This window comes from Diabrotica undecimpunctata, chromosome 9 (assembly GCF_040954645.1).
Source record: "Diabrotica undecimpunctata isolate CICGRU chromosome 9, icDiaUnde3, whole genome shotgun sequence".
NCBI lineage: Eukaryota > Metazoa > Arthropoda > Insecta > Coleoptera > Chrysomelidae > Diabrotica > Diabrotica undecimpunctata.
The window spans coordinates 132863813-132878602 of record NC_092811.1 but is presented as its reverse complement, the minus strand read 5'-3'; the positions used below and the strand labels follow the sequence as shown (position 1 = coordinate 132878602).

The 14790-nt window shown below is 34.8% G+C and overlaps 1 protein-coding gene across 1 annotated transcript in view; it reads left to right on the top strand.

The window, feature by feature from the left end:
- The window catches only part of LOC140451495 (inactive dipeptidyl peptidase 10), a 348523-nt gene that overhangs the window by 116465 nt on the left and 217268 nt on the right, over window positions 1–14790 (top strand). Inside the window, exon 2 of the mRNA XM_072545332.1 lies at window positions 9155–9436. Coding sequence (XP_072401433.1) covers window positions 9329–9436 — 108 coding nt within the window. The 5' untranslated portion in view covers window positions 9155–9328. The remainder of the gene's footprint in view (window positions 1–9154; window positions 9437–14790) is intronic.

Here is a 14790-nt window from a genome sequence, read left to right as displayed (position 1 = left end):
GTTTGTTTTGTGTTGGGTGGTATTTTTTTCTTTCGCTGGCTTTGTATTTTCTACCGGTGGTTTGCATCTTAGACTTGTCGTCGGAGGAGCAGTGGCCAATCAGCGGCGAGAGGGGTACTGGTTATCGGTTCTTTTCAGAAGTTATTGTCTAAAAAATATTTGTAAATATGTGAATATATGTGAGGATGTACTACTACTACTACTACTACTACTAAGGATTTTCACAGTTTTCACTGTCTTCCTTCACTCAACCGTTTTCTCCAATTTTCCCTGTCATTCCAGTCTCCATCTCGCAGGGTTCTTTTCTCCATAGCCTCGTCGATTTCATCTCTGAATGACCTTCGGGGTCTTCCTCTCTTTCTTCTTCCAATCGGGCTCCATTCTGTGATTTTGTTTATCCAGCGTCCTCTGTCCGCTCTTCTGACGTGGCCGTACCAGGATAGTCTCTTCTCCTCTATATAGTCGATTATGTCTGATTGCACTCCCATTCTCCGCTTAATCTCTGCGTTTTCAATTCTGTCTCTTTTTGTAATTCTACCTCTATTTCTCTTGTTTATTGTCCAGTTTTCGGACCCATATGTCAGGATACTTCTTGTCAGGGTATTATATATTCTCTTTTTTGTCTTTATCGTAATGTTCTTATCCCACAACAGTGAGTTTAGTTGTCTTATACAGTTTCTTGTTTGTCTCAGTTTGTTGTTTATATCTTCTTCTGTTGTTCCCTGGTTCGATATTATGGTTCCTAAATACTTGAATTTATCTGTTCCCTTTATTTGTCTTCCCTCGTCTATCTCTAGGTTTCTCATATCCTTGTTTTCTGTTGTTAGGTATTCGGTTTTCTCTAAGTTTATTTCCATTCCGTTGTTTTTATATTCTTCTTCTAGTTTTCTGAGCATAAAGCTGAGATCTTCTTCATCTTGTGCGATGACTACTTGATCGTCGGCAAAACTTAAGGTGTATAGGTATTCGTCTCTTACTGGTATGCCCATTCCTTCGCACTTTCTCCTCCATGGTTTGAGTGTCTTTTCCAAGAATATTTTAAACAGAGTAGGGGACGTAGCACAGCCTTGTAGAAGTCCTTTTGTCGTCTTAAATGGATTGTAGGCTTTATTTCCACATTTAATAGTGTGAGGATGTGCTACTCTTTTATACACTTAGTGTTTGAGAATTCGCAGCAATCTTCCGCCGGGAGGCCAATAACAAAGCAGTTAATAACTAGCTTTGTGATTGGCCGGCCAAAGTGACAATCTGTGTCGTGATTGGTCACTTTGGCGACAAATTTCCTACATCTGTCATGATCTGGGAAAGCATGTCGTCTAAAGATGTGGGAAAGTTACATTTTATCGATGGGATTGTAAACACGGACAAATATTTTAATATTTTAGAAGAATCTCTTTTACCGAAGTCCGTCAACGAATTGAAGGAACAATTGCAAGAAGATTCGTTTCCATTAAAATTTTGTCAGAACTTGGTAAAATCTATGCCTCAAAGAATTGTGGATGTTATTAAAAATAAAGGGGATGCAACTCAGTGGTAAACGATTAAATTTTCTTTGTTAATATTACATATTTTATTCGTTTTTTTTTTTTTTTTTAATTTATGTTTATTCTGTTTAGTCAATAGTTTTCATTACGTTATAAAATATTTTCTATAATAAGAAAATTCAAAAATGTTGTTCAGGAAATTAAAACTTCTAAAATTTAAGCTGCGCTTTTATTTTTGTTATCTAAAATTTAATTTTCTTATCCATCCAACGTTGGGCCAACTTATATGGGAAGAAGCTCATAGATATGCATATTATAAGTATTTATGCGACAAGTTAAATAAAAAATGTTTAGAAAAACCGGAATATTTAAACATATTTGTGTTCATTAACCAACCTAAAACGGCCCTGTAGAAACACTATAGGCCCTTTCGTAACTAAAATATGGTATTGTCTTTCTACAAAAGTCATTAGGAATTAAATTGCCTCGCACAGTCCTTTTAGTTTTCATTCTTCTTTTATTTATGACTAGCGTATAACCCATTTGAATATCTAGTTGGCTGTATTTATGGGCGTCGTACAAAACTTTCTCGTAACTTTGAAACTTCCGGAGGCTGATGGCTAAATCCACCTGCACATAAATCTCTTTGTCCTCCATATATACCGATAAATTTAGATACCAGGTGTTTGTGGATTTAATTAAGTTTTCTTTAATGAAACTCGAAGGATTTTTCTGTCCTCCGTTTTGGTATCGTAACATATAATAATAAGAAAAAAATAGCTACCACATATATATATATATATATATATATATATAAAGCTAGAGCTAAAATTATTACTATTACAAGAATTAATATTAAAATTAAGCTCAACAAGCTTCCGGGTTGAACCGCATCGATTATCGCGCCGAGTTTTCGACATCCTCTTTGATGTCTTATTCAAGTCTTCCGAGGTCTCAGTCTACCGAGCCCCCCACCCTCCTCACACTAACACTGATCACTAACCAATGCAGTACTAGTACTAAAGTACCTGGGATTTAGATTCAATTTTTAACACTCCGTCTTGAAACAATTTCTTCTTCTTTTTTTCCTCTTTATAAGCAATTCTGCTTGTTCATTGGCGGATTAATACATCAATGGAAGGTTATCACTCCATCTTAACCGCGGTCATCCGATACTTCTTTTGCCAATCTTATCTTACTTATCTCTTGCTATTTTGACGACACGGGTCTCCACCATTTTGCTTATGTGGTTATTCCATTCTTTTTTTCTATTTTGTGTCTATTCATTTATTCAATGTCCCTCTCCCTCCTAAGTGCCTTCTTTGTTGAGGTTGGCGATCAATATGGCAAATTTCTCTCTATTCTGGGCCTGATGAATTAATTCATTTCCTTTTGTGTGGGTCCAATCTCTGATGTTTCGTAGCCAAGATTTTTTCTTTCGTCCCAGGCCCTTTTACCTTCAATCTTGCCTTCTAATATTACCTGGAGCTGCTCAAATTCCCTATGGCGCATTATGTGTCCTAGATATGACCTCTTACTAATTTTGATAGTATTGACCAGATGAGGGCGTGTGTTCATTGCTCTCGGTAGTTCTTCATTCGTAGTTCTGCTGGTCCAGCTTATTCTTAGCATTCAGCGGTATATTCACATTTCAAATGAATTTAATTTGTTGACGTCATACTGTTTTAATGTCCAGGTCTCACAGCCATATAGTAATAGAGACCACACATAACACTTTAGTGTTCCCAATCTTATTGAGACTGATAGCTTGGGGTTACAGAGCGTTTTACGCATATTCATGAAACCAGATCTTGCTATCTCAATGCGTCTTCTTATTGCTTTTGAGTGGTCTAGTTGACTATTTAGTTCTCTGCCCAGGTATATGAAGCTTTGGGAACTCTGAAGGGTGATACCATTTATTTGTATGTTAGGTGTAACTTGTTCATGGGGGTTTTTGTGGAATACCAGAATTTTGGTTTTGTAAAAGTTAATGTCCAAGCCCAGCCTGTGACTTTCTTCTGATAATATGTTCATCAATATTTTTTTTTATTTATTTATTTTTTTTTTATTCACTGTACTCTACATTTTCTTCCAATGTCATCACTTCTCTTTCGATCTCTCAGCGTATTTCTTGTAATTCTTCTCAGTACTCTCATCTCTGCCATTTCCAGTAGCGTTTGTGTTGTGGCTGTGTCGGTTCTTGTTTCTGAGGCATATGTCATTATTGGTCTTACACTGGCTTTATAAATTCTTGACTTCATCTCAGTGTTAATGTGTCTGTTTCGCCATATAGTGTTATTGAGGCATCCTGTCAGTCTATTTGCTTTTTGTACTTCATCTCTCACTTCTTTGTCCAGATCTCCATATCTGGCCCAGTGTGGCATAAGATCCTCAACAAAGCAAAATATAAAGACATGCTTCTTAGGAAGCAGAGGAAACCATTGATCAGAGTATGCAGCACGTACAAGACCGTATCAACCATTGCTTTACAAGTAGTGGCCGGTGCTGTACCGGTGCATATCCTGGCTAATGAAAGGTTTCGGATGCACCAAAGGGGCAATGGAGCTTTAGGTTCAGGAACACAAGAAAGAAAAAGGAGTTTGGAGATCTGGCAGGACCAATGGTCAAGGGAAACAGATAAGGCTGCCTAAACGAGTGTAAACACAGACGTGTCAACTACTACTTCACCCAATTTATGACGGGACATGGATCTTTCCGGTCTTATACATATAGAATAAAGAAGACCGAGGACGATCTGTGTCCCGAGTGTAGAGCGGTGGATGACGCGCATCATGTAGTATTCGTATGCTTGCATACAATGTGGGGCGAACCTTGCTGCAGCTGGACCTGTGGTCACCTCTAGGCGAGCCACATGAACTAATGAATAAAGCAATTGAAAACATTCAATTAAATTGAATTAACAGCATTAAATCTTTGACTTGATCATTGGTTTTGTGACAGAAATTATAAAACACAAGAAAGAAAAAGAGAGGAGACGACAACAAAGGTGAACTGTTTATTTTGTGTGTATAATATGTGTCGTATCTGTCGGCGTCAGTGGGGCGAGCCACTATTCAGCTTCCACTACTAACGTCGAAATCTTTTAAATGAATTCTCAAAGAACTTGACTACATTACAGAAATCAATTTACAAACGTGTTGTTTTATTTTGTTTTGTCTCTACTTGTATCTAGTGTATGGCGTATGTCTCCTTTTGGAGCAGCCTATTACTAAGTAACGGGCTGGTGTAGATGGAGAAATGAATGTACCACCCCCCGAGGATGGAATATGAATGCCTGGAGCTGCTTGTACCTGTTGTCTGATCTTTCTCGTTAAGTTCAAGATGGTTGAAATAACGGCGCGGTCGCTCCTTCCTGCCTATCGCTCTCAACAAGAATGGTTACCTTACAAACCAAGTCCAGTGCAGACGTGGGTGGGGTGGCGCGACTTGGTTGATATGGCAATCACGGAGCGTAGAGGAAGAGCGACAGATGGGAGTTATGAGTAAAGCCGATGGGTCAGATGGTAATGCTCGCTAAGAGCGGTCTCAGGCCCGTCGGTTGGAGAAAGAGGGGGTGACTTTAGTTAATAGGCGGTCAACTATCGTAAGGCGTAGTTGCCCGAATCCAACACACCTGGGAGACACATTTTTGAAGATTTCTCCAAAAAAAAAAAATCTCCATACCTAGACAGTGTAATTCACAGGTATTTTATTTCCATTTCTTGTTCAATACTGATGACATCAATTTTTATTTTACATCTGGTTGGTTCTTTGCTGACTACTATTGTTTTTTGTTCTAAGATGAGATTGTCATATTAAATTCTTTTGCTCTTATGTTAAATTTGTGGACCAGTCTTTGCAGACTATCTTCATCTTGGGCTATCAACTTTGCGTCGTCAGCGTAACAAAGTATTTTTATTTCTTTGTTTTCTATTCTGTATCCTCTTCCTTTGTTAACGCTTTTGATGATTTTATCCATGATTAAATTGAAGAGCATGGGGCTTAATGAATCCCCTTATCCTATTCTGCTGCCTATTTCTATAGGTTCTGTAAGTTGTCCATCTATTCTGACTTCCATTTTGTTATTTTCGTAAATGTTTTTGATGGTTTTTATAATATTTTGGAGAACTCCTTTATTATACAGAAGATTAATTACATTTTTGAAACTCTGTCAAACGTTTCTTTAGGTCAATCAGACACGGGAATGCTGGTCTATTATACTCTAGTGATTTCTCAGTAATTTGCTTTATAACGAATATTGCATCTGTACACAATCTTCCACTACGAAAACTCTGTTGTTTATCTGCTAAACTTATTTTCTGATTTATTAGTTCTTGTAAAATTTTAGTTGTAACTTTTAGTGTAGTATTTAACAAGGTTATACCTCTGTAGTTTTCTGGTTGTTTTTATCTCCTTTTTTCGAATAGTAGAATAAGTTCGCTCGTTCTCCATTCTTCCGGTATTTTATTGTGTTTTATAATTTTATTAATTAATGTTGTTAATTGTTTTGTCGTTGCTGCTTCACAATATTTCAGTAATTCCTTTGATATCCCGTCTTTACCTGTTGCTTTTCTGTTCTTTTAAAACTTTCTAAAGTTCTTTTAAACAATAAAAGATAAAAGCTCGTTTCTATAGAACAGGATTACGAATTTTGGGATAATGTTTGATATTTTAAATAATTTATTTGACTGAATGTAAATGGTTGAAATGAAAGCGTGGTTTAAGAAGGAGAAATTAAAAATGTGACAGGAAGAAAAAAGAAGAAAGAGGTAACAATAGTAGTGACAGTAGATACTGAATTATTTTCTACTTGTTGAATAAGAAAGAGATACCAGCAGTGGTGTGTTGCTGAGGAGAGATTATCTAAGTTGTTTACGAGAAAAGATGTACCAGCAGTAGTGAGTTAAGAATTTAAAGAAAAATGATAGTAGCAAAAAATTTAAAGTATACTGAAGGCATTTGCTAAAAATTTGGCTTACAAAAAGTTTAATGCAGACACCACAGCAGCTGTAAGTACAATAGCTGTAAGTACAAGATTATTTGATTCACAACGTGGGTATCTTGCTATTCGCGATCGCTTTACTACAATCGACCTTACAGACATCGTTGTCTCTTATTTCTTTGTCTATTTCAAATATCCAATATCTTTTTTTCCACTACTTTGACGTTTCTGACCTTTCCCGTGTCCTTTTTGTCTCCGCGTCCCTTTTGCAATAGTCCATTTCAGCTATTTCTTGCATTATTGCTGCTTTATTCTTAAAAGGTCATAGCTATGAGTTACACTTTGATTACAAGACCTCGTTAATAGTTAATAAACGAGAGTTCATCCATTTGCGTTTACCATCAATTTTATTTACTAAACAATAATACAAATAATAAACAACAACGAATAAAGTAAAGTAAAGTTCGTGTAACCTTTTGGCTAAGGTCTAGTATTAGGGTTTTCAGGTTGCGCAAGCACCCCTAACATGACTTAACGACTACTTTCGTAGCCGGGACCGACGGCTTTACGTGCCCTCCGAAGCACGGTGGCAGTTCAGTTAAATTAGAAATTGAAAATTTTGTCGGTGCCGGGATGCCGGGACAACAACAAATAATATATTATACTAAAATGATAATCGAATATTGGATTTAATCCTTTTACTTATACACTCAAATAATTAAAATCCCATTCTGCATCAGCAAACATTGGGACACATTTAATTTAATTTACGTCAGCGTACATAGATTTTGATTTATTTATTTGATTTATTGCAAATAGATGGTTAATTGTAAATGTTTCACTTCTGAAAACTGCTATTTTTACTATTTAGTTTTGGTCTGGTGTTTGGTTTCTATTTTAATTATTGTTACATCTTTCTATACCAGGTGGTGTAGTCTTTGAGAAACTTTAAACTATTAAATTTCTGATTTGCTAATTATTTTACATCAAAAGTCCTGAGATACTATTTGTAGAAGACTGAAATATGTACTGAAAACAAATGTTATCTACAAATTATTCTGCAAATTAAACACGTCCCGAATTTTTGCAAAAATATAACATAGTTGCCGGAGAATTGGAAAAGTTAGGCTACACGTAGTGCAGAATGAGTATAACGGATTGCGTTTGGTCGTGATGAAGTTAGATATTAACAATATTTGAATTGATATAAGGTTGAATGCTCGAATAAATGAACTTTGAAAATTTAAAGGCAAATATCGAGCACAATTTTAATAATCAAATCTTGCCCAAGTACTTTCGCTTTCTACAGCATCATCAGGGACATTTCGTCAAATTTGGGCTATCCAGCAAGCGCAGAATGTAATAAACATGAAATTAAACATAAATTGTACATAACACTACACTAAAACAAGGACAAACAGTTTAAAATTATTTAAAAAATTATTCTACGCTACATTCTTGTCGGCAACAGGAGAGAGAATGGTTTTTGTTCGGCGAATTATTTGGCTTTAAGAAAATTGGGAAAATTCGATGAGTGGCCTTGGTAGATTTCAAAAATTTTTGCAATATCACTCCTAGATGTTATGAAATTATTATTTTTTTTTAAACCTGTGAAATTGTGTAAAGTATGTAAACCAGATATTTTTCTAACTTTCTTTCAGGCATCAGAGAAATGTATACTGCTATTAATTTCCGATAGATGTTGGGCATTGTTTTCAATAATATTCTCAGGCTTAATTGTCAATCAAATTCTATAATTTAAAACATTTGGCTTATTATCTAATGTAAATGTACATTCATTACTAAACAAAATGTTTTTTAAAAATTGCCTGTCTGCATTAGCTCCCTCTACAATTTCATAACAACATTTTGCTCATCCCTCAGCATCTCATTCTCTTAGTTCTTGATCATCATCATCTTTGGCTCGACAATCCTCTGTGGATCTTGGCCAGCTCTAAGATTCGTCGCCATTCTGTTCGGTTTCTGGCAACATGTTGCCATCTTCTGATTTTTAATATCCGTAGGTAGGTTTCAACTTCATCTAACCACCTAATTCGCGGTCGGCCTTTGCTTCTTCTTCCTACAGGTGTTTCTGTGGTTAGATTTTTAGCAATCGTATTTTCTGGCATTCGTATTATGTGTCCAGCTCATCTAAGTCGCTGTGTTTTAATGAACGTTATGACATCTGGCTCATCAAAGAGCTGATACAATTCAAAATTAAATCTTCTGCGCCACTGCCCTTGGTCGTTTATAGCTCCAAATATTTTGCGGAGTATCTTACGCACAAATATTCCCAAAAGTCTTTCATCTTTCTGCGTTAGAGTCCATGTTTCTGCTCCATATGTGAGGACCGGCCAGCAATGTTTTGTATATAATAATTTTAGTTCTTCTTTGAATGTTTCTTGAGTGGAAATGCTTTTGGAGTCCATAGTATGCTCTATTTGTAAGATTTATTCGTCTTTTGATTTCTTCGCTTGTTTTATTGGTAGCAGTCAATAGCGACCCAAGGTATGTGAAGTTGTCAACACGTCCAAAGGTATGACTTCCAAAAACTGTTTCTCGTTCCTCATTTGCTATCGGATCCTTTGTAACCAACATGTATTTGTAACCAACTTAGTTCTTGATAATATTGAAATTTCTACGAACGGAATTTATTCCTTTTCAAATTTTTAAAACAAAAAAAAATGTTTTTTTATAAATGAATATTAACCAAAAGTTTTTGTTTCAGAATTTTCGGTGTGTGCCCTTTACACCAACCTAAGACAGTGGCGGCGCAGGTTGCAACGAGTGGAGTGCGGTTGCGGCAGCCTGCAGCAACGCCTCAGTCGCAGCAGCCAGAGACAACGATAAAAAAGAAGAAGCCAACTTCTAAAAAGACCCTGGCGAGGGCATCAGAAGAGGAATGCACGCCCATGTGCAATCTGACAGAAATGAGTGGCGTTTGCCGCCCGACGATACGCTGCAAGTCGGCGAGCCAAAAACGAAGAAGTCCGAGGTAGGTGACGAAGAGGTCAGTACCATCCCAGAGGGTCGAATTTAACCGAATGTAGTTCGGTTCGGTGACTAACGGAAACTTACACGATTTCACATCAAATTTTATTAAATGTGTTGGTCAATAGCCATTAACAATTTATTTCTTTCTAAAGATTTTTTATATTCTTTAAAACTCAAAAGAACCGTAGTAAGTGTAAGCTTGTAGCCATTAACACTTTCGTCAAGTTGCTACCGAAATTCTTTCACTTATGGAAATCACCACAAAACAGTCCAAATAACATTGTCAAGAATTAGATCAATTTTTTCATAATATTTACGAACATAATAACCTCAGTAAATAAATAAGATCACAGTTTACTAATGGGTAAACTTCATCTTGAACTAAAAACAATATCCGAAAGAAAACAGAAAAGAAAAAAAAACCGAAAGAAATCAATATGATTTACTAATTAAAGATACACTGTTTGGACTCTCACTCGGATTGTGTGCAGAAACTGGTAACCTTACCACATATTTTAGAGAGAATTAAAGACATTTTATAGTTAATTATGCATTGATATTTACAACAGAAACTAGATATTTAATAATATTTAAAGCAAAAAATTACAAATATAGAAAATCTTACAGATATGACGACTTCCAAAGAAAATATCCACTTTTTGATACTAAAAACATTGATTTTGAAATTTGACACCATTGGGATTATTTTTTTATTCTTTAAAACTCAAAACTAAAAAGAAAAATAGTGCCGCCACCCAAAGCGAGGGTAATTTTGTCTTTTTTGTGAGATTTCAAAAATCAAATAGCGAAATAATTGTCATTTTCTTTTTCTTCTTCTTTTTATGTAGACATGACTTCATCTCTTGCCGTCTTTACTACTATATTTGTTGTCATTCAGCTTATACGATCGTTCCATTCTACTCTTCTATTTCTTACCCAGTTCTTGATGTTCTCCACCTTGCAAATACGTCGTATATCTGTACTTCTAGCTCTTTCCCATAGTGTCTTACCATCAATTTTTCTAAGTGTTTTCATCTCTGCTGTTTCTGACATCCTTTTTGTCCTCTCTGTATCAGGTCATGTTTCTGCTGCGTATGTCATTATTAGTCTGATGACTGTTTTGTAAATTCTGCCTTTCATTTCTTTTCTGATATTCATATTTTTCATATTGTTTTATTCAGGTAACCTGCGGCTCTGTTCGCTCTATTCACTAAATCTTCCACTTCAGTTTCAAGCTTTGTGTAGCTAGATAATGTGTGATGTTTAGATATTTAAACTCCATCACTTGTTCTATTATCTGACCTTCCAGCTCCAATTTATTCTTCTTCAGGTTCCTTCTCCTATCGGAGGATGGAAATCATTATCGCTATTTTAATTTTATTGGCCGCGCTTCTGAATAATTCTAATGAGCTGCAACCGAACCACTCTCTCAAATTTCTTAGCCAGGATATCTTGCGTCGTCCTGGGTTTCTCTTCCCTTGTATCTTCCCTTGCATAATTAACTTAAGTAATACGTACTTCTCGCCCCTCATTATATGACCCAGATATTGAATCTTTCTAATTTTAACAGTTCTTATGACTTGACATTCTTTCTTCATTCTTTGTAACACCTCTATATTAGTTACTTTTTCAGTCCACGATATTCTGTGGATTCTCCTGTAGCAGCACATCTCAAAGGAGTTTAATTTTTTGATTTCAGACTGTTTTATTGTCCACGCTTCCATGCCGTATAGTAAACTAGAAAAAATGTAACTACATAGCATCCTTGTGCGGATCTCTAGATTAGGGTTACGGTTCCAAAGTAAGTTCTTCAATTTTATGAACGTGTTTCTTGCCATTTCTATTCTAGATTTGATTTCTTTTGTTTGATCTCCATCTTCGGTTAGCCACTTTCCTAAATGTTTATGTTGTTACTCTTTCGATCGTTGTATTATTGATAATCAGGTTATCTACATTTTGTGGTTTTTTTGAAAATATCATTGATTTTGTTTTCTTGAGAGTCATTTGCCTTACCTTTCACATGCATTGTATACATGTTGTATTATGTAGTGTAGATCTTCCATGTCACTTGCAAATATGACCGTATCATCCGCATATCTAATATTATTAATGCTATTTCCGTTGACCAAAATACCTTCCACAATATCCAATAAATCTTCTTAAAATATCACTTCACTGTAGACGTTGAATAAGAGTGGTGAAAGTATGCACCCTTGTCGAACTCCTCTAAGTATACTTACTTCCTCTGTCAGTTCTCCTTGGACTCTTATTCTTTCTTACTGATTTTGATACAGATTCGATATAATTTGAAGATCTGTACTATCTATGTTTTTGGTCTTAAGAATACTTAAAAGCTTTTCATGTTGAACTCTGCCAAAAGCTTTTTTAAAATCTATGAAGCAAGCATATTATGTCCTGATTCATATCCAGACAGCGTTTTGTCAGAACATTGATTCAGGATAATGCTTTTCTAGTTCCTAGACCCTTTTTAAAACCCATCTGTGAATCACTTATTTCTTGTTCTAATTTCACTTATTTCTAATTGTCTGTTATGTATGATTTTAAGGAAGGTTTTCAATGTGTGGCTCATTAATGTAATTGTCCGATAGTCATTGCAATCTTTAGCTATTCTTTGGGTATGTGTTCCGTCTTGTATATAGAGTTAAAAAGGTCTACCAAGACATCAATATTATTTTCATCAATTATCCTCAATAGTTCAATTGGTATATTATCGTGTCCTGGAGCTTTTCTACCTTTTGTGTGTTTTATGGCATAAATAACTTCCTCTTCCTCTTAACTTAAGCTCCAAGCTCACAGTTATATTTAATTGGTGCAGCACACGTTGTAAATCATCTGCCCTTTGAGGAGAGTAGTATTGCGTCGTCTGCATAACAGATTATTTTAAGTTGTTTCTCTCCCTTTTGGTATCCTTTTTTAATTTTTATTTTTTTTATTACTTCATCCGTAATCAGGTTAAACATTAAATAACTCAGGGAATCTCCCTATCTTATCCCATTTACAGCTTTAATAGGGTCGGTTAGTTCTTCCTGTTTTTTGAAGAGAGGTATTAGGATGCTTGATCTCCATTCTTGAGGAATTCTGTTTTGTTGTATTATTTTTTGGATTAGTTTTAATAGTTGTTTGGTCAGATCTAGTCCTCCGTGCTTTAGAAATTAATTCGGTATTCTGTCCACTCTTGGCGATTTTCTATTTTTTACCTCTGGTGTTGGTGATTCGTTATCGTCACCTTTAGCAAGTAGGGATCGAAAGTAGTCTACCCATGTTTTCTTCTGAATCGTTTATATTTTTCCTTGTCCTCTGATTATTCTCCATACATATTTATTTTTGTGTTCTGTAGAAGTCGTGTTCCATCTGTTTTTAAGAGCTCTCCCAGTGTTGCTTCTTTTTTATCTAACTCTAACTTAAGTATTCGTTTCATTTCTGATTCGTTTATGGTGGTTATATGCCTGTTGTGTTTGTTCACTTCACTTCCTCTCTAAACCATGATGTTTTCTTTTTTGATATGTTAGTGTTCGTTACTTTCCTTTCCCCGAATGATTCTGTTGCTGCGTTAATTATGTTATTTTTGAGTTTTTTCCAGCTTTGCTCGATGTTATCGTTTTCTAATGTTTCATTCCCAGCGATATTCTTTAATATTCTTTTTTTGTATAAGTATTCCGTGTATTCCGTATTTAGTCCTTCCACTTTGATTTTTGTTTGTGTTGGCGTCATTTTGGAGTGTAAAAATATCTCGAATATCTCGAAATAACTATTATTTTGTTCATTCAATTTTTGAAATCTAGCAAAAAAGGCACGATTGCCTTCATTTCGGGTGGCGGTACTATTTCTTTTCTTCAGTTTCAAGTGCTAAAAAATAAAAAAAGAAATTTGTTCTCAAGAGTGTGCTCTCAAATTTCGAAATCAATGTTTTTGGCATCAAAAAGTAGATATTTTATGTGGAATTTGTCATATAGAAAATGAAGTTGCAATAATATACAAATTCTTAAGTTAGAAAAGTCTAAAAGAATAAGAGAAATAATGACATCATAGGGATATCATTTACAGAAAACATAGATAGAAAACTGCTGCTCTGGTAAAGCTTTGATATAAGGAAATAAAAGTTTATAGACTGTAATGTATAAAAAAGCTATATATTTAATAAGAACCTAGTGAAGCTACGAGAACTATGTGGGATGAACGATATAGAACTGTTAGAAGTTGATTTGAAGATAAGTAGTAGGAAACCGAGGAGACGATGGAAGGACTGTGTGACAGAGAATTTGAGAAAGAAAGGTTTATGTCAAGAAGACTCAATGGAAAGAAATAAGTGGAGAAGAAAAGTAAGTAAAAGCCACATCTAAGAAAAGAAAACCTAAGGAAGAAGACGAGAAAGAAGGAAAAGCTACAAATTTTATAGATACAAATATTAAAATTACTTAAAGAATAGACGTGTAAATTTATTTACGCATATCAACAAAATTCTTTCAAAAAATGTCACTTATTAAAAAGACCTAATGACAGAGATGAATATTAAAGCAATTACAAATAAAAATTTATCCGAAAGATCCTCATAATCAAAAAAACATAAAAAAAGTCTATCTTTTTACCTAAAACTAATCCCCTTTTCACAGTTTTTATAACTTATAGCAGTTTGCCAACTCTTTATCTGTATTATACATCTTAGATAATGCGGCCTATTGACTAACAAATTTATTAAAATTAACTAAAAATTTCAGCACAACTTTTTAAACAGTTTTTCCTAACCTCTTTTTAGAACGTTTGCAATTTTGGGTGTTTATTAGAGTACCAAATATATTTTTATCTAACTTAATAACTGCTATACTGCATTTTTATAAATTTAAGTTGTTAAAAAAACTTAAGAGGCAGAATGAAAATTTTTCTTGACGTGATTGGTGAATTTGATTTATACTAAAAATTTATCCAAATGGACCAAAACATTTTTGATCTTGTAACGAAATGTTTTTCGTTGCAAAATATACGATACGTATGCGAACGGCACTCAGGGTTTATGTAGTTATTCGTTATATCTGCTGCTTGCAAGTAAACCTAGAGTTTAATAAGACTCCAAGCTATTTAACTTCATTTAACTTCAGAACAAGATTTGAATTTGTACCATTTATACTAAGAGAATTCAATCCCTCTAAATTCCTGGACTATCCAGAAAACCAGAAATACCAGAAATATGTTAATAGTACCTAAATAATAATTAACTATTAGCACCAATAAATGATCTTGTACAAATACATCATCAGATAACAAGAAACTGTTGCAGGAATCCGTGAAATTCATAAAATCCATTTATCTCTGATAACTTGATCGCTCGAAAGAATTGTATCTCTGTTCCGTAAA